The sequence below is a fragment of the Lonchura striata genome, chromosome 12 (genome assembly GCF_050655825.1).
Source record: "Lonchura striata isolate lonStrDom1 chromosome 12, ASM5065582v1, whole genome shotgun sequence".
NCBI lineage: Eukaryota > Metazoa > Chordata > Aves > Passeriformes > Estrildidae > Lonchura > Lonchura striata.
The window spans coordinates 660,920-679,439 of NC_140714.1; the positions used below are offsets into that span (position 1 = coordinate 660,920).

General features: G+C 56.1%; 1 protein-coding gene across 2 annotated transcripts in view; it reads left to right on the plus strand.

Moving 5' to 3' along the window:
* The window catches only part of SRGAP3 (SLIT-ROBO Rho GTPase activating protein 3), a 73,604-nt gene extending 62,283 nt beyond the window's left edge, over positions 1-11,321 (plus strand). For both annotated transcript variants that reach the window (XM_021542571.3, XM_021542572.3), the window contains exons 16-22: positions 338-443; positions 630-857; positions 1,786-1,865; positions 3,886-4,066; positions 4,618-4,767; positions 5,225-5,552; positions 6,635-11,321. In XM_021542571.3, coding sequence (XP_021398246.1) covers positions 338-443; positions 630-857; positions 1,786-1,865; positions 3,886-4,066; positions 4,618-4,767; positions 5,225-5,552; positions 6,635-7,051 — 1,490 coding nt within the window. In that variant the 3' untranslated portion in view covers positions 7,052-11,321. The remainder of the gene's footprint in view (positions 1-337; positions 444-629; positions 858-1,785; positions 1,866-3,885; positions 4,067-4,617; positions 4,768-5,224; positions 5,553-6,634) is intronic.
* The last annotated feature ends 7,199 nt before the right edge of the window (positions 11,322-18,520 follow it).

Below are 18,520 nucleotides of genomic sequence, written 5' to 3' on the forward strand. Positions count from 1 at the left end.
TTTCAGTGCCACATTGACTCAGGCTTTTGAGGAACAGATGAGTTGTTGAGGAATGAAATGAATAATGCATAAACATTTATTTTAAAAATAAGCCCACGGAAATGTCTTTATTTGCTGTTCGTACCACATGTGAACATTGTGAACATTCGAATTCCCTGCTGGAGGAGCAGTCCCTCATTCTTTTCCTGCACCTTAGTGCCAGACTGACAGATGACCTCTGGAGACAGGCTTTTGTTTTCCTCACTGGGCCACTAGATCTGGAACAAGTCCCTCTGGTGCTGAGCTGTTTGGTCCTGAAAAGGTTTCTAAGGATGTGCTTTCTATCCCTGTGTTCCAGAAACGGAGAACCCTGCAGAGAGAGTGCACCAGATCCAGCAGATCATCGTCACTCTGCCTCGGGCTGTCATCGTGGTCATGAGATACCTCTTCGCTTTCCTTAACCAGTGAGTCTGTTTTCCTGCTCCACCAAGTTCCCCTTGCTGTCCCTTTGCCAGGGCTGCCCTGTTTTGCTGCATTGAGTCCCTTGGTGTTTCCGTGGGAGCTGTGCCGGGGGGACAGCCCGGTGGTGGCGGTGGGCTCCGGGGGGAGCGGGAGCGCGGCACGGCCGCTCCTCACACGTGTGCTTGCAGCTTGTCCCAGTACAGCGATGAGAACATGATGGATCCCTACAACCTGGCCATCTGCTTCGGGCCCACGCTGATGCACATTCCTGACGGGCAGGATCCGGTGTCCTGCCAGGCCCACGTCAATGAGGTCATCAAAACCATCATCATTCACCACGAGGGCATCTTCCCCAGCCACCGAGAGCTGGAGGGGCCTGTCTACGAGAAGTGCATGACCGGAGGGGAGGAGTACTGGTGAGCTCTCTGCAGGGTTCCTGGGTGCAAACATCATCTGGCCCAGGGGCTCTTACACACTGAACCATCTGATTTAGTCTTACTAATCAAAACAGGCAGTTCCACCAGGTATTTTATTTTCTTGTGCTTACTCAGTATTTTAAACCTCAGTAAAAAACATCAGAAGAAACTTTGTCCAGGGCAAACACTAATACTGATGGAGAATTTTTTGAGCTGCAGATCCACGGAAGCGTGTTCAGCAAAACACAATTTTAGGTAAATTCTATCCAGATTCCTCCTAGGCTGGAAATATTGAGTAAAGACCCATAGGTCCATCATAATTTGCTGGCTGGATGAAATCCCTTGGCTGGAGGTTAACCCAGACCTTCCAGTTTATTTTGGTGCTGGAATTCTAAACCAACATTAAGGTCTGGGTTTAACAAACCAGGATCAGTAACGTACTTGAGCTGATTTTCTACAAGTCTCACACATTTCTGAGACCTCACCATGCCTTATGCTAGTCACCTGCCACTATCCTTCCTGGTGCAGCAGAGGACCTAAAGCTCACTGTAAATTAGGGAATGGGACATTTAACTTGGTCACTTTGTGTTAGTTTGCCAAACTCTATAAAGACACAAGAGCCAGCAGAATGTGGCATTCTGGGTCTGGCGACCATGGTGCCAGTGTCTGTTGTTCTCAGCAAGTTCAGGGACCTGCTGTGATTTGAAATCAGAGAATCACAAGTCACAGAATTAGTTAGGTTGGCAAAGACCTCCAAGACTGGGTCCAGCCTTTGACCAAGCACCACCTTGTTGCCTGGACACACCCAGTGGTTTCTTGTACACCTCCAGAGATGGGCACTCCACCAGCTCCCTGGGCAGCATTAGTGTGCTGAGTGTGTTGGGAGCGGTGTCCTTTGCTGTGTGACAGCCTGATTGTTCCTCTGCAGTGACAGCCCGCACAGCGAGCCGGGCACCATCGATGAGGTGGACCACGACAACGGGACGGAGCCGCACACCAGTGACGATGGTGAGCAGGGGCTGTGCCCGTGCTTGCAGAGCTGTGCATGCACAGAGCAGCAAGCGCTGCGGGACAGAGGCTGCAGGGGCAGGCTGGCAGGGCTGGCTGCAGCGGGAGGCAGCGCCGTGCTCCCGGTGTGCCAGCAGCTCCAGCTGCCAGCCGACGGCTTGGGAAACGCCGCTGGCGCTCCGTGGGCAGGGAGCCATGGCAGGGCTGGGCGCTGGAAGGGCTGTGCAGCCGAGCACCTTCTGCTTCCCACAGCTGCTGCCTGCCTGTGTCCTGCTTCGGCAAAACACGTCTGCCCCGCCAGGCTGTGGGGAGGAGGAAGGGCTCGCCCGGCAAGCGGGGCTACAGCTGGGGGAACGGCACACGGAGGGCATGGTGGGCCAGGCAGCTCTGCACAGGGAAGGGCACAGGGAGGGCATGCAGGGCCAGGCAGCTCTGGGCACAGGGAAGGGCACACGGGGCTGGGCAGCTCCAGGCCTGTTCGCAGCTCCAGGCAGGAGCTGACAGGCCTGGCAGAGGGAGGCAGGGGAGCTGCTGTGCAGCCAATTTCACACTTGGGTGGCCACGTTAATGGCTCCGATTGGGGTTTCCGAGTGATTAACTGTGGTGCCAAGTGTAGGGCAGAGGAGCAGCTGTATTTTGTGGATTTACCTCTCCCCCTTGTATTCCCTCTCCCCCTTGCCCTGCATACACTCTCTGCTGGTAGCTCAGCGTTGTGTCAGGGCTGTGGGAGCCCTCCTGGCTCTGACTCCTCCAGAACACTCTGTGTGGATCCTCCTGTGGTGTTCCCAGACACTCTGCCCTCGTGTGGGGAGTGCTTAAGGTGGGGAACATGAATCTGCTAGGTGCCTGGTCTGCCCCAGGTGGGGCTGGAATGGGGCAAGGGTCCAATGCAGCATCCTCCATGTCCTGCTTTGGTGTCCCCTCCTCCACGAGGGTTTGCTTCCTGAGCAGAGTGTCAGGTCATGCACTGATGGCTGCTGAACCCACAGTCAGTGATGGGGCAGGGCAAGTTTCCACATTTAATGAGAATGAGGCAGATCCAGAGGAACTGGGGGGACTTGCCCTGTTGTGCTGTCATTTTCTGTCTGCCAGCCTCCAGGTGGGGATTGAAATAATCCACTGTCCCATATAATCCAGGCGTGCTAATGCTCCAACAGTGGCAGGGGTGGCTGGGGAGTGGCAGCCACACAAGCAACGCACAGTGTGGGTCACTTTGGTAAATGAGGAGGGAGGCACTGTTGCTGCTTTGCAGTTTGGTTGCAATGGTTTCTTTAGGATTCAGTGTTCCCCAGCTGGAAACAGATCTGCATAGGAGCTAGGCTCCTTCACAGGCTCCTCAGTGCCATTGGCTGCTCCAGCAGCTCGTGCTGACACCCTTGGCTAGAGGCTTAGAGGACCCTGGTGTGCTCATGACCTTCCAAAGTGAAGTTCTGCCTCAGCCTTCCTGTATTTCAGGCCCTGAGCTCCAGTTTGTGAGTCATGGGTGCTTGGTAGAGCTCCCATTAGGAAAAGTGGGGAAACAGTGAGGCAGAGTGCTGCAGATGGCGGGGTGCAGAGCAGCTGCCTGCCTGGAGCTGGTATCATTATTTCCATGGGGATCCCCAAAGGGGCATTAGTTGCTCATCAATAATTCAGGCCAAACTGTCTCCAGGATAAGGGAGGGAGGAGAAGGTGAGTGGGGTTTGATCACAGCATCTGACACGGCTTGACAAAATCTCAGGCTGGAGAATAATGGGTTTCTGTAAGCAAAGGCAGAAAATGGGAATGTGGATGAGGGTGCCATATGCGCAGAGGGAGATTCCTGCTGCTCCCCATCTGCTTTGTAGCTGTTTGTAATTGTTGGTAGTTTTTGAGTCTGAGAGAGGTCCCAGAAAGGCTGGAATAACAATAAGAACTGATCCATCTGAAGACCAGAAGGCTTGTGCTCAGTGTGAGCTGCTCTGGTGAGGTGGCTTTCCAGGGCTCAGCCCCCCTTGTGTGCCTGAGCTGAGCTGCTCTCCTGTGCCTCTCTCCTGTGCAGAGGTGGAGCAGATTGAAGCCATAGCCAAGTTTGACTACATTGGCCGATCTCCACGGGAGCTCTCCTTCAAGAAAGGGGCCTCACTCCTGCTGTACCATCGGGCATCGGAAGACTGGTGGGAAGGGAGACACAACGGGGTGGACGGGCTCATTCCCCACCAGTACATCGTGGTGCAAGACATGTGAGTAAAGTGAGGGTTGTTAAAATCACGTACTTGCACAAGGTCCACTTCAGTCACCTAAAATAATCAGTTAGTTTTGCAGTTTGTTTAATGGCTTTGGTGAGAAATCTGCACCTGTTCACTCCTCCTTCTCTGTGTATTGACTCCGTTTGTTTCCCATTTGGGCTGATAAGGACCAGTATTAAACATTGTACCTCAGTGTACCTGGACCCCATCTCTCACCAACTCCCCAGCGTGGCGTGACCCCAGCTTGCCACCAGCCTTGTCCCTGTGAGCACTGACCTGGATTGTTCAGTGCTCACCTGGCTTGTGGGCAGATCCCAGGGCCCTTTGCAAGTGCTGCTTCTCTTACAAGTACTGTATCTGGAGTCATCCCAGCGCACATTACCGGGGATGGGAAGGCAGATGTGCGCCGTTTCCAAGTTCCCAGTGAAGAGGTGGCCGTGGTGCAGCTCCAGTTTGCAGTGTGGAGCTGCTGAGGTGGTGACGTTCAGATTGGCGTGGCTGCCCCGGGGCACAGCCCTGTCACTGCTGTGCTGTGCTCTCCCCAGGGACGATGCGTTCTCCGACAGCCTGAGCCAGAAGGCGGACAGCGAGGCGAGCAGCGGGCCGCTGCTGGACGATAAAGCCTCCTCCAAGAACGACATCCAGTCACCGACTGATCACATCATGGACTATGGCTTTGGGGGAGTGATGGGCAGGTAACTCACAATCCTGTGGCCACGGAGGTGTCGCTGTCACAGGTGTGGGCAATCGGTGTGTGGGGTAGGGCACAATGGGAGGGAAAGCTCTGCAAAGCACTGCAGGGTATTAGGAGCTTGGAGGGGATTTCATATGCACTGCTGATGGGGATTTAACATTTACAGAGGATACAGGGGCTCTGAGCAACCTGAGATAGTGGAAGGTGTCCCTGCCCAGGGGTTTGAAACAAGATGACCTTTGAGGTCCCTTCCAACCCAAACTACTCATGATTTGATGCTGTCCCTTTCTTGGTACTGGCTAAAATATTTGTCTTCTCTCTTGCCCGAGTGTTCTGCAGCTGGAAGGCTGGAATTTGGTCTGAGCTGAGCTCAGGGCTGAGCAGTTGCCTTGCAGCGTGTGGCCAGCCGCGGCGGGGCTGACGGACGCTGACCTGGTGCCGTGCTGGGTTCTTTGCAGGGTGAGACTGAGGTCTGATGGTGCGGCCATCCCCCGGCGCCGCAGCGGGGGGGACACCCACAGCCCGCCCCGCGGGATGGGGCCCGGCATCGACACCCCTCCTCGAGCAGCAGCCTGCCCCAGCAGCCCCCACAAGATCCCCCTCAACAGGGGCCGGATCGAGAGTCCCGAGAAGCGCAGGATGGCGACGTTCGGCAGCGTGGGCAGCATCAACTTCCCAGACAGGAAGGGCCTGGCTGACAGCCACCCGCTGAGATCGACCTGCGGGTCCACCCGGCACAGCAGCCTCGGAGATCAGAAATCCCTGGAAGCAGAAGCTCTTGCTGAGGTGGGAGGGCTGGAAGGGGACCGGGAGGGAGTGCCTGGAGCCCCTTCACCTCAGACACGGTTACAGTGCCCCTGTCACACCCAGCTGTGGTGGGTTGTTCTTGGAAAAGATGCTCACCCAGATGATGATAATTTTCAGCTTGAAGCTTGTGGCATTGCTGGGTTTGGGTGTCCTGAGGCTTCTCTGGGAGAATATTTTCACTCCTCTTAGGAGCCTAACAGAATGCATTGGAGCTAACTTGATAGTTACTTCCCTTCAGCTGATCCTTTGAATGTTACCTGAGGCTCACTGAGCATTTTGTAGGCATTATAAAATTAAGGACTTGTCTACACCAGGACAGCATTAACTAGAGTGACTTTTCAAACAATTTACTGTGGTGCCTTAAATTGCTTCTCCAATGGTCTTGCTGAGTTAGTGGCCTTAAGTTAAGGTGGATATAGGCAAAGGCAAACTAGAGCCTCTCCATTTGTACAGGAGACCCCAGCACTGTAGCCATAGGCAGTAGCTAGTTCCCTGTGCATGGGCACTTCTGGTTGAACTGGGTTTTCACCTTCTGGGGATCCCTGTGGAGCCTGGAGGTGGGTGGGCACTGAGGGCTGGAGCCAGTCTCTCCTCTGCTGCCTCAGGCCTTGTTGCTGCCTCTCCTGTATCCATGGCGAGCTGCTGTTGTGCCCCTCACTCCATAAACATCCGTGTGTGTCCCTGCCACATGCCATTGTCCTGTGGGCACAGGGGCAGCAGAGGCCCCATGCATCCAATGGGGACTGCAGGGCCTCTTCTGTGAGGAAAAACCAGCCTCGGTGCTGTGGGGGAGCTGTGGCAGGCTGGTGTTCACCCATCGCTCCTGGTGCTTGGGAGTCGTGCCCTGTGGAGCCGGTGACCAAGCTCCTGCTGACCTGGGGAGCACAGGGCACCTTTGTGCGGCCAGTTTGGGCTTCACACCTTCTCCCAAAGCTCCCGTTTTCCTTGGGAGCTCTTAGATCAGAGACCCCCTCTGCAGACAGGCGTGCCAGGATGTGGGGTGGAGCGCAGGAGGGCAGGCGGTGCCGTGGCACTGCGCTGACGTTGCTTCGGCATTGCAGGACATCGAGAAGACCATGAGCACGGCGCTGAACGAGCTGCGGGAGCTGGAGAGGCAGAACACGGCCAAGCAGGCGCCCGACGTGGTCCTGGACACGCTGGAGCCCATGAAGAACCCGCCGCTGGGCGCCGCCAACTCGGAGCCGGCCAGCCCCCTGCACACCATCCTGATCCGGGACCCCGAGGCGGCCATGCGGCGCAGCAGCAGCTCCACCGCCGAGATGATGACCACCTTCAAGCCGGCGCTGTCGGCCCGGCTGGCCGGGGCGCAGCTGCGGCCGCCGCCCATGCGGCCGGTGCGGCCGGTGGTGCAGCACCGCTCCAGCAGCAGCAGCAGCTCGGGCGTGGGCAGCCCCGCCGTCACGCCCACCGAGAAGCTGTTCCCCAGCAGCTCGGCAGATAAATCGGGCACCATGTAGGCTGGGGACTGCGGCGCAGAGCGGCGCCCGGACGCCGGGAGCGGGGCGGGCGCGGCGGAGCCCCGCTGGTGGGCAGGGGGTCAGAGCCCGCGTGGGGAGCCTCTGTGGAAGGAAACACGAGTGGGGCCTGGGGCTGTACGTATGCGTGTGTGTATGTACATAGGTGTGCACACACCCCATCCATGCAGAAACACTTCCCGAGCTTGCAGTCCTACAGCAGGAGGAGACGGCAGGTCTACGTGTTGGCACTGGAGAACCCACTCGGTGTAGAAGTATATATTAAAAACAAAGTGTACAGAATTCAGTGACTTTTTAAAACAGTAGATTTACCTCAGAAACTGGCTCTGAAATGTCCTCTCTTGAGACAGTGGGTTGGTCTGAGTTTCCAAAGCTGTCTGTGTGCACCTGGAAGCTCACGCTGCAGCAGCTATGCGTCAAGCAATACAAGGCCATCCTGGAATTTATTTTCTGTACCTCTTGGCATTGAAAAAAGAAAAGGGATGGGAATACAGTGGGGTCTGTTCACTGCTGGGCTTTGGAGAAGAGCTGGAAATCCATACATGACCATGTCTGACTGGGCAGCTGGAGTCTTTCCAATCCTGAATCCTGAGATGTCTCTTCATGTGCCCGTGATGCCCTGGCAGCAGGGACAAAGCGAGATGTGTGCCATGGATGGGAATGGAGTGAAGTGAGTGTCATGAGTGGGACAGAGTGAGGTGTGTGCCATCACCCTCGTGCAGGAGGAGGACGCTGTGCTGGGACTGTGGAACGCTGCTTCTCTGCAACTTCTCAGAGTGAGCAAGGACTGGTGACCAAACCTGTGGTAAAGCATGGAGTAACTTACAGAGTTTGGAGATTCTTCATGTCCCTTTCCCCACATGCTTTTTCCTTTTTTTAAATTTTTTTTTAATCAAAACCCAACCTATGGTCTCTTGAGAGTCAGGCCTGAGCAGTGAGGAGGGGTCTCAGGTCACAGTGGTTGTCCTGCATGAGAAGCATGAGCCGTGTTTGACCGCATCAGATGCAAAACTGATCTGATGGGTGATACTTTGCACTTTCTGTACTGTACCATATAATACAACAGTTTGAGTTTATGCAAAGGAATCTACATTTTGTTTTACCTAGGGAAAAAAATATGCAGAAGGCTGGGGATTGCATGGTCCTGTGTGATAATCCAGACTCCTCTGTAAGCACTGAATCTGAGATGCTCCGTGCTTCTCCTGCAGCTTTTCCTTGTACAGATTTCCATGCAATGCCCCATGGTTTGATTTGGCACTTCCCCATGGTCACGTGCTAATGTCTCCTAACATCCATCCTTCCTCCCTGCCATCTCTGATCCTGCTGCTCTGGGCCTGGGCAAAGATGCCTGCAAGCCCTCCTGACTCACCCAGCGGCCACTTACCCTGCCCGGGGCTTTGCTTTGTCCCCCTTCATCTTCCTCATCTCCCCAGCACTGCTGCAGACCTCAGCTCTGCAGCAGGAGCAGCCTGATGTCAGAGGGCAGCAGAGGCACTGGGCAGGGTGGCAGAACCCGTCAGCCCTGCCGTGGCTCGTGTCTCCTTGGCCGGGGCGCTCCCACGTGCGCCTGTACATTCACACCTGCACCTCTGTACCTGTGCTTGCACAGCTGCACCCCTGCAGCTGCACCCCTGCAGCTGCACCCCTGTGCAGCGGGCACGGCGCTGACGTTGCAGGCCGTGGGGCCGGCTGGTGCCTGCCCCGTGCCCCTCGCACGCGTCCCCTCGCGCCCCGCTCTGCCAGCCCTGTAAATATTGCTGTACTTGCTTAACTGCTCGAAAGTAACTGTTAACCTGTAAACTGTACAAAAATAGGCTACAATTAGATAAAGCCAATGCCACTCAACAAATCTTTGCACTTAGTAGGTAGCTCAATGTAAAAATAAACCCAGTAATAATAATAGTAATCCCGAAGGGAAGCGAAGCCGCCGGCGCCCCTCGCAGAGCCCGTGGGGAGCAGCTCTGCCCGTGTCCCTCCCTGTCACCCTGGCAGGGCAGACGGTGTGTGTGCTTGTCTGTGACCGTCCTTGGCGTTTGGTTCACGTTGGTGTTTATTTCTCCACCATCCCCTTTCCTGGCACGGCCACTGCCCGGCCCAGCGGCTGCAGATGTTCAGCCGGGCCGGGCTGGTCAGGGACCTGTGCTGGGGGGGAAGGACCCATTTGGCACGAGTGCTGTTGAGTCCATTGCCAGTAATTATTACTTTTGTTTCCATTTAGTTCCTGGAGAACATTCACTTTGCCAGTTTTCTGGTTTTTGTATGCTTTCTGAGATGACTCGAGAGCAGACTCATCTTCATTAGGGGTTTTATTTCCTCTCTTACTTTTGACCATACGGTACAAATCCCAGTGTCTTTCTATTAAATTATTGCCTTTCGTTTTTCTTTGTTTTGTTTTGTTGTGGGTTTTTAATACAATTGTTTTCTTATCTTTAAGTGCCTTTTTGAGCACCAAAACAAACATCGGAGTTCAGGCCTGGGGGCTGTGCACACATGGGTTCGTCTGGGCAGTTGTGTTGTGCTGGAGGTGATTGCTTTTAAAGTCCTTCCATTTTTCTGTTTAATGAAAAGGGAACCAAGACTTTTTGTTGGAGAATAAACTCCCCCTTTGTAATATGGTATTCCAAGTGTAGTTTTAACTACTGTAAATTTAAGGGAAGAAATGTATTTTTCTGTAAGCAAACTTGGCACAAAATTGAACCACATTTGTTGTCGGAGCATCATAACTGGAACTCGCTCATGGTTTGTGAGTGACTCCGATCCTCGGTACCCGCCTGAGGGCACCACGGACTGTGTGAGGGCCTCAGAGTTCACAGAGCTCCACTGTGGCAACCCACGGCCGAGCTGCCGCCAGCCGGGCTGGGTGGGTGAGCTCTGCCCGGGCTGTGGCCGTGGAGGATGGCCCAGGGCAGCTCAGGGTGGCCCAGGGCAGCTCAGGGCAGCCGTGTCTCTGCTGTGCAGGGCGAGGGTTGCTCTGGGCTCGGCTCCCATGCCAGCCCACCCGTCCTGGCCATGGCCACGGCCCTGCCATGGGGCTGAGGGGAGTGCAGTGTCACCACAGCTCTGCCATCCATCCCAGCCATGGCCCTGCCGTAGGGCTGAGGGCAGCACAGTGTCACTGTGGTCCTCTCCCATCCATCCCGGCCATGGGGCTGAGAGGAGCACGGTGACACCGTGGCCCTGCCCCATCCATCCTGGCCATGGCCCTGCCATGGTGCTGAGGGGAGCACAGTGTCACTGTGGCCCTGCCATCCATCCCTGACGTGGGGCTGAGAGGAGCACAGTGTCACTGTGGCCCTGCCCCATCCATCCTGGCCATGGCCCTGCCATGGTGCTGAGGGGAGCACAGTGTCACTGTGGCCCTGCCATCCATCCCTGCCGTGGGGCTGAGAGGAGCACAGTGTCACTGTGGCCCTGCCCCATCCATCCTGGCCATGGCCCTGCCATGGTGCTGAGGGGAGCACAGTGACACCGTGGCCCTGCCATCCATCCCAGCCATGGGGCTGAGAAGAGCACGGTGTCACTGTGGCCCTGCCCCATCCATCCCGGCCATGGGGCTGAGAGGAGCACGGTGTCATCGTGGCCCTGCCCCATCCATCCTGGCCATGGCCCTGCCATGGGGCTGAGGGGAGCACTGTGTCACTGTGGCCCTGCCATCCATCCCTGCCGTGGGGCTGAGGGCAGCACAGTGACACCGTGGCCCTGCCATCCATCCCAGCCATGGGGCTGAGAGGAGCACAGTGTCACTGTGGCCCTGCCCCATCCATCCTGGCCATGGCCCTGCCGTGGGGCTGAGGGGAGCGTGCTGGCACCCCACCCTGCCCCGGGCAGAGCCTCAGCGCCTGAGCGTGGAGCCGGGGCGGCCAGGACTGCACTTTGTTCCCTCGGCTGAAGTCCCTGGTAGGTCGTTTCTGTATCCCAGGTGTGTTATTTACCTAGCGGTGTTGTGGTTCTCGCGGGGCGGCAGTAGATGTCCCGAGTCTGATTTGCTTTGCGTGGCTGGGCTGCGAGGTCTGGTGGGGACGGGGTTGGTTGTGCCCGGAGGCCGTGGGAAGCCGCCGGCTGCTGCCCACCGTACCGGCCATCCTCCTCCTCCTCTTCCTCCTCTGGTGTTGTCAATGTAACGTATGGTGAGATGCCGTCAGCTAGAGTGTCTGAGTGGGTCCTCGTGTGTGCTGGTGATGCCATGTAGATGAAGCCACTGGTTGGGTGTGGACTCATCCTGTTGAATAAATTGCTTAACTTTTCTCAAAAACGTTGTCTGTGGTTTCAGAAGATTTTCTGCCTCTTGCCTGTTCTTCCTTCCCACACCCTCCTGCACCCCACAGCATCCTGCCCTGCCCTGGGCAGTATAGACACTGCCTCCTGCCCCTGCCGCCAGGCTCTGGGTGCTGTTTATGGGTGCTGAGGGGATAAAAATTTCACATTCTAAACAAACAGCCCCTGAGTCCTTCGCACCCAGGCTGTGAGGAACTGCGCTGGACTCTTCAGGCTGGGTTATGTCTCTTCCCATGTTTGTTTTTTGTGTTTTTATTTTTATTTTTATTTTTTTTTTCCTGCAGGGTCGTGGCTTCACTTCTCTCCCATCTTGGCAGATGGAGAGGCAGAGACCTCCCTGATTCCATCCATCCATCTTCGAGGTGTGGCAGCTGCAGGTGCAGCTGCCGATGCTCGAGCATGGGGAGGGCTGGGCAAGCTGCAGGTGGGGCTCGACCTGCTTGAAGGACCTCGTCCTTAATTATCTCTCCTTAAATACGGTTAATGAGCTCAGCCTCAGGGGAGGTGAATGCAGGGGGGGCTCCGGGCTGCCGCGGCCGTCCCGGTCACCACCCACCGCCCTCTCCTCCGCACCGAGAGCAACTGGCAGCAGCAGGGTCGGGTTCTGACACGGCCCGGGACCCACCGCGAGAGCGTCCTGGGCAGCGGGCGGTGTGGAGGAGCGGGGTTTGGCCAGGCCCTGGAGGGTGCCAGCCGTGTGCGACAATTGTGAGGCCTCTGCGGGTGTGCGCCAGGTGTGCCCAGGAGTGCCCCAGGAGTGCCCCAGCTGTGCCCAGGTGTGCCCAGGTGTGCCCCAGGAGTGCCCCAGGTGTGCCCAGGTGTGCCTCAGCTGTGCCCAGGTGTGCCCAGGTGTGGTGCAAGGTGCGCCCCGCTCGTCCCGCCGTGTCCCCGCCGTGTCCGCCCGCCGCCAGCAGGGGGCAGCAGCGCCCCGCGCCCGGCCGGGCCGAGCGGCCGCGCGGGGAGGGGGAACGGACAAAGCTCCCTTTCCCCTTTTTTTTCCCATTTCCCCCTTTTTTTCTCCTTTTCTCTTTTTTTCCCATTCCCCCCCTTTCCCCCCCTTTTTCCCTTTTTCCTTTTCAGTTTCCCTTTTCCCTTTCCTCCAGGCAAAAGTGCTGCGCGGGCTGCCACTGACTGCCTGAACTGAAATTAAAACCTGATTCTCTCCACAGGGTCCAGTTACCCGGGTGAGGTGTGATAATCATTAACTCTAAGTGTGAACAATAAATGGGATGCATTTATTAATTTCTGCGGGCCGAATGCAGCATTTGCATTTAAATGACCTTTGCAGAGCGCTGGTTCGCAGTGTGTTGTTTCCTTTGAAGCCAGGAGTCCCTTTGCCCTGCTGAGTGTGTGGGCGCCTCCTCCCCTGTGGCTCAGCGGCGTGCTGGCACCGCGGGGATGCTGCGGGCGCCGCAGAGCCCAGGGCGGTGCCACCGACCTCGCCAGCCCGAACACGGACCAGGCTCCTCCCGCCCCGGGGTGGGGGACAAGGAATTTCCTCAAGTGAAAAACCGCTTCGATGCAACGCAGAGAGGGGTGGCTGGCTGCGAGGGCTGGCTGGCGGATGCTGTCCCTGCCAGCCCCGTCTCCGCTGGCCAGGAGAACGAGCACAGCCCTGGCTGGGGCTCTGCAGCTCCCGGGATGCTGCCCCGGCGCTGGAGCAGGGCAGAGCTGGGGGCTGGCAGTGCTGGGCCCTGCCCCTGCCTCACCAGCACCTCCCTGAGCCCCGGGACCCCCGAGGTGATGGAAGGAGCTCTCTGCTTCCTCCACTCATCTCTGGGGTGGCCTGTGGGTCACTTGGCTTTAACCTGGACTGGGGCAGCATTTCAGCGTGGATGGATCCAAGGGCCACTCGCTCTGTGTGCTCCCAGGGGCACCTAAGGGCACTCTGGCACCTGTCACACTCAGCTAATGAATGAAAAAATGACAAAGAAATGAAATGTGAAGGAAATTATGCTGAACTTAGTGATTAGTGCTTTGAACCTGGACTCAAAGTGAAACAACTGCTCTCAGTCCTGCTGGCTGAATCAAATAATCCAAACTGCTAATACATTTTAGTAATTTTTTTCATGTGCAAAGACATTAAAGTGCTTTTAGCAAATGAGGTAAGGATTTTCCGTTGATGTTTAACACTAAAACAGAGCCCTGTGCTGTGGGTACCCAGAGCCTGCTGTGAGCTCATGGCAGAGGCTGAGCATGGCTCTCCTGTCCCTCCTGTGACTGCCCTGGGCCCGGCTCTGCCCTGGGCCTGGCATCTGTGCACAGCCATGCCAGGGAGCCAGCGTGGAACCAAGGGAGGGCCATTCCTTCCCAGTGGGAGCCAGGGCCATGTGGGATGGTCTGGGCCACCTGAGGTGGTGGCTGGCCCCAGCATCCCAGTTCAGAGGGATTTTACAGCCCCTGCTGCTGTTTCAGCTCAGGTGTGGCTGCAGATCCCTTTGGGCAGCAGCTCTGACCTGCCTGGAGTTCCCTGCTGTTGTGAACATTTGAGAGATGCTCTGTTACATTGGCTTTGTTGCTAAGGGTGGATTTATTGCACCCTCGTTGCTTGTGGCTGGACCATGCCCACGCTGGGCCATTTAGGGCCCTTTTTCCTGCCTGATCCCCTCTGCCCGTGGCACCCTCGGTGTCTGGGGCTGCCCAGCAGCTCACCCCCAGGGGCAGGGCAGAAGGAGCAGCCCCAGCCCCAGGCACGTGGCAGAGATTTTCTGTGTGTGTGTGTTTGGAGATATTCCCTGCAAGCATACGTCTGATTTCCTGTGCAGAGGAGAAAAGACTTGCCAGCTGAGACTGATTCTTGAAGCTGGAGAAGTGTTTGTCAGATGTCAGCTCCCCTGGCCCTGCCCAGGGATAGCTCATCAGCCTGGGAGGGACAGTGCTGGCACCAGCCAGTGCTGCTGAGGGTTTGGTGCATTCTGAGCTTGATTTCAATTTTAGTATTTTTCTTGGAATGTTTTTGCCCCCTGCTCCAGCACAGTGTTCCCGTGTCCCTGGAGTGGAGCCCTTCCTTGGCTGGCCAGTGCTGGTGTGGTGGTGTCTGAGTGCTCCTGGTGCCCCCAGCTGTCCCCACCCTGCTGCCTCTGGCTGCAGCAGCACTGCAGCAGCCAGGGCTGAGCAAGCCCACTCCCTGGGGAGGCTGTGCTGCATCCCACACCTGAGCTGGCTGCAGGCACAGAATGAGGATATTTACCCAACTTCTGAAAACTTTATTATTTCCCCTTAAAACCCACCTACAGCCTCACTATAGAAACACTGGAAACCGGGCTTTAGCAGGCCTGAGAGACTGCAGCATTATCCATCTTCTGTAAATACTGTGGAGCAGTTGGAAACCTTTGTATGATCCCAGCTCAGCTGGAAAACAGCACCACATTCCTGCTGCCCTTTGGGATCATTTCCCCTTCTTGTGGGGTGGGAGGCAGCAGCTGTTGAAACAGTTTGGTTTAAGTGTTTCATGAGATAAAAGTGTAATTTGCTGGATTTTAAATATCTCACGCATCAGATCAGCATAAGCACTGCAGGTAAACCAGCCTTGCTCTGCTCCACAGAGAAGCCTCTTCCCTCCCCAGGAACCTTCCAGAAGCTTGGGCTTGGAGTCTCTGATGGTGCAAAATCCGTGGAGGTTTGTGTGCTGGAAATGAAGCTTCAGCTCAGGAGCAAAGCTCATCCCAGGCTTTAAATCTAATAACAGCCTCCTGACAGCCTCCGAAGGCCAGGCACCCTCGGACAGCTCCGAATCCCACCCGAGCCCCGTCAGCACGAGACTCATGCACGCGTGTCTGGTTGTGCCTAACGAAGACAAATCTCTTCATTAAGGGGCTCGGCTGCCGGGCAGCCGGAGGTTTGGGTGACGGGAGCCTGGCTGGAGCTCTGCAGCGAGGGACGGGCTGGGCAGGCTCTGCAGCCCGGCCCGAGCCTGGGCTCCCTGTGGGCCAGGAAGGGCTGTCAGCAGCGCTCAGCCCAAACCTTCCGTCCCACTCAAAGGCAGCGAGCTGCTTTCCCTCCTGGAGGAGTCTCAGCCGACAAGAAATCCTGTCCTTGGCTGTGTTACCCACTGCTGCCTGCTGCTGCTGAGCACTGATGAAGCTTCTCTTGGATTTCTGTCTCCAAACTGTTGCTGCATCCATTTTTTTTACCCCTTTCAAGACAGCCTTTATAAAAATAATATATTTAGCAATGACTGGCGAGTGCTGAAGCTGGCAGAGCTGTACCATAGAGCAGGGCAGTGCTGAGCTTGCAAGGCCGTGGCAATGGCCGAGGGTGAGGAGGCTCTCAGAAGGCTCTAGGGTGAGATGCAGCCTTTTTCTTAAAAGAAAGAAAAAATCTAGTCTTATGTAAGACAAAACATCTGCTAGTGCATGAGTAATGCCTTCCCTCCTCCCTGGTGTGGCAACCGAAGTCCATGGGAATTGTGTGAACGATTGTTTCCTGTAAGAAGTTATACACTGTTCACAGGTTTTTGGGGACAAGCCCTGTGTGCAGCCACGCTTTCCCTTTTGCTGTTTGCTCGTGGCTTTGGATCCTGCTGCTCCTGGCCCCGCTGATCCTGCCCGTCCCAAGGCTCCCACCTCCTCATGTCCCAGCAGGACTCCTGTGGCTGCCAGTCTGCCCAGTGCCACCCACCAGGGAATGGGGCTAATTCACATCTGTGCTGAATTTCTATTGATATGGCTTGAATTTTGGTGTCGTTTCCCTGCCTGGAGCTCAGTTCTGGACACTCTGGGTCGGTGTCCCTGGCCAGAGCGGGAGGAGCTGCTGGGTCCAGCACAGGTGAGTGCTCCTGGCAGATGGATGGGTGCAGGTGTCTCTCAGCTTCCAAACGCTGCACCAGCCATGCTCTGGGCTTCTGCTTTCCATGGTCTGGGACATTAATTGCTGCCAGAATTACTAATGGGCTTCAGCTTTTAGCCTGAGTGCTGCAGGCTGCTGCTCCAAGGTGGAGATCATGGAGTCAATTAAGTAATTACCTGGTGTTTCAGCTGCCAGCACCCGAGAGGTTTTGTTTTTCACCACCGGCATCAATCCCAACACACAACTCACCCAGACTCATCAGCAGTGGTTTGTGCACTACTGGAGCAAGCTGGAGCTGCCTTTTCTGCATGTGTTCTGGTGACAAATGGCTCCGTCTCCCTCTGTTTAGTCTCATTCTGGCACATAAATCCAGGTATAAGCAGGCTAAGCTGAGCAGAAGCCAAAACTGCCTCTTCAAAGTTCTCTTGTTGTGAGTGTTTTACCTCAGTGATGTGATGAGCAGCAGCTCACCAATGGAAAGCAGAGCGGGCTGAGCTGGAGGTGACAGACAGTGGCACGAGGAGCAGCCAGACTCTGCTGAGGCCCCACGGGCCAGGGAAATGCATCTCCAGTGGCTCCTGGCACTCATCAGCCTCGTGGCAAGGCAGTGCTGGGGCGTTCTGTGCACAGGGACGGGGCTGGTGGGAGGGATCCCTGCCCTTGGGCACCTCTGGGCACAAGCTCCAGCGGCACAAATGCAAAATCCATGGCACAGCATGCACGCCTTGTTGGTGAAAGCTGTGCTCTTAATTAAATCAGGGTTGGGAAGTGCTGAGGGACCAGAGCCCCACGAGGAGCTCTCAGGCCTCTCCTGCAATTCCCAGTAATTTACAGGGAATAGAAATGAGCCTTCATAGGAGCAGGGGCATGTCTTGTCTTACCCTGCAGAGAGATGGAGTGGAGGGAGGTCTGCTACCCTTGCATTGCAAGGGCTGAGAACTGCTTCATGTTCAGGAACAGGGCAAGGCAGCAATGAAGTGGCAAATACAGCAGCAGAACAACCCAAACAGTTTTTAGCAAAGGAATGAAGTCCCAGCGATGGGCATTTTGGTGGCAAATCAGCAGCCATATGGCACAACAGACTGACAACAATTTGTATCCAAACTCTGCTCCCAACATCCCTTTCCTAGTCCCACGTCCCTTTCCTAGCTGAAAAAGGCAAAATCTGTGCAGGACAGCTGGAATGTCAACTAAGAAGCACTTCTGTTAATGCATTGACTCTCTTGCCTTTGGATTTCACCCGATTTACCCTTTTTTCTGCATGGGAATGCAAATGGTTGTTTCCTATTTGTCAGCCCCTGCCTGTGATGTCCATCACAGGTCTCTGGTGGGGTACTGCAGTTACACACACAGAGTATCTGCACAGGGAATCACTGCTGGAAACTAGGCACTGGAAAGTCATCTCCCACTGAGAAGGAAGGCTCTTAGCCTTTCCTGGGGCTGGCATGCTGTTTCTGGGCTCTTGCTGGTACTCGTTCTCAAAATGCTCAGGAACCACATGTTAATTTAATTCAGGTTGTTTGTTTTGGTTTGGTTTGAGGGTTTTTTGGGGGGCTTTTTCTGCCTTGGTTTATTTTGAATGGTGGGGAAGGGAATTGCACCCAGGCTAAGAACCAAACAGCCAAAGAGTGACTCTAGGGCACAAAGCTGGCAATGCAATGCACTGCTGGGAGACAATCAGAGAGAATGGAAGGTATTACAGACCTATCACCGTGTCTAGGTGTGCATGGATTGTCCGTGTGGGAGTTTTTATACTGGAGTAGTTTAACGCTAGTGAGATTACTCATGATTTTCCCAGCGTTTACTGGACCAGCATCAGTGTCCAAATGGGAGATACCTGCACGTGCAAAACAATGTCTCTGAAACATCACCCAGTGTCGCTCGTTGCTGTTGGCCGAAGGCAGCAAAGGCCAGTTCAGCGCTGGCTCCTTCTCTGGCTGCCAGTGTCCGTGTCCCAGGTCAGGCTCTGCCCGTTCCCCTGCAGCCTCCGCTGCCCAGGGCTCTGCTCCCTTCCATTTCCATTGCCGTTCCCGGCACGTCTATCCCCGTCCCCGTTCCCGGCGGCTCCATTCCTGCTCCCATCCCCGCTCCCATCCCGTTCCCCGTTTCTCACCGTTTCCATTCCCGCTCCTGTCCCCGCTCCCGTTCCCCCTTCTCACCAGTTCCATCCCCGCTCCCGGCGGTTCCCGTTCCTCATCCCCGTTCCCGTTCCCTATCTCCCGCTGCCGCAGTTCCCGCAGTTCCCGTTCCCCATCCCCATCCCCGTTCCCGTTCCGTATCCCCCGCCGCCGCAGCTGCGCGGGCGGAAGCGCGGGCGGAAGCGCGGGCGGAAGTGCGGGCGGAAGCCGGCGGGGAGCGCGGGCGGAAGCGCGGGCGGAAGCCGGCGGG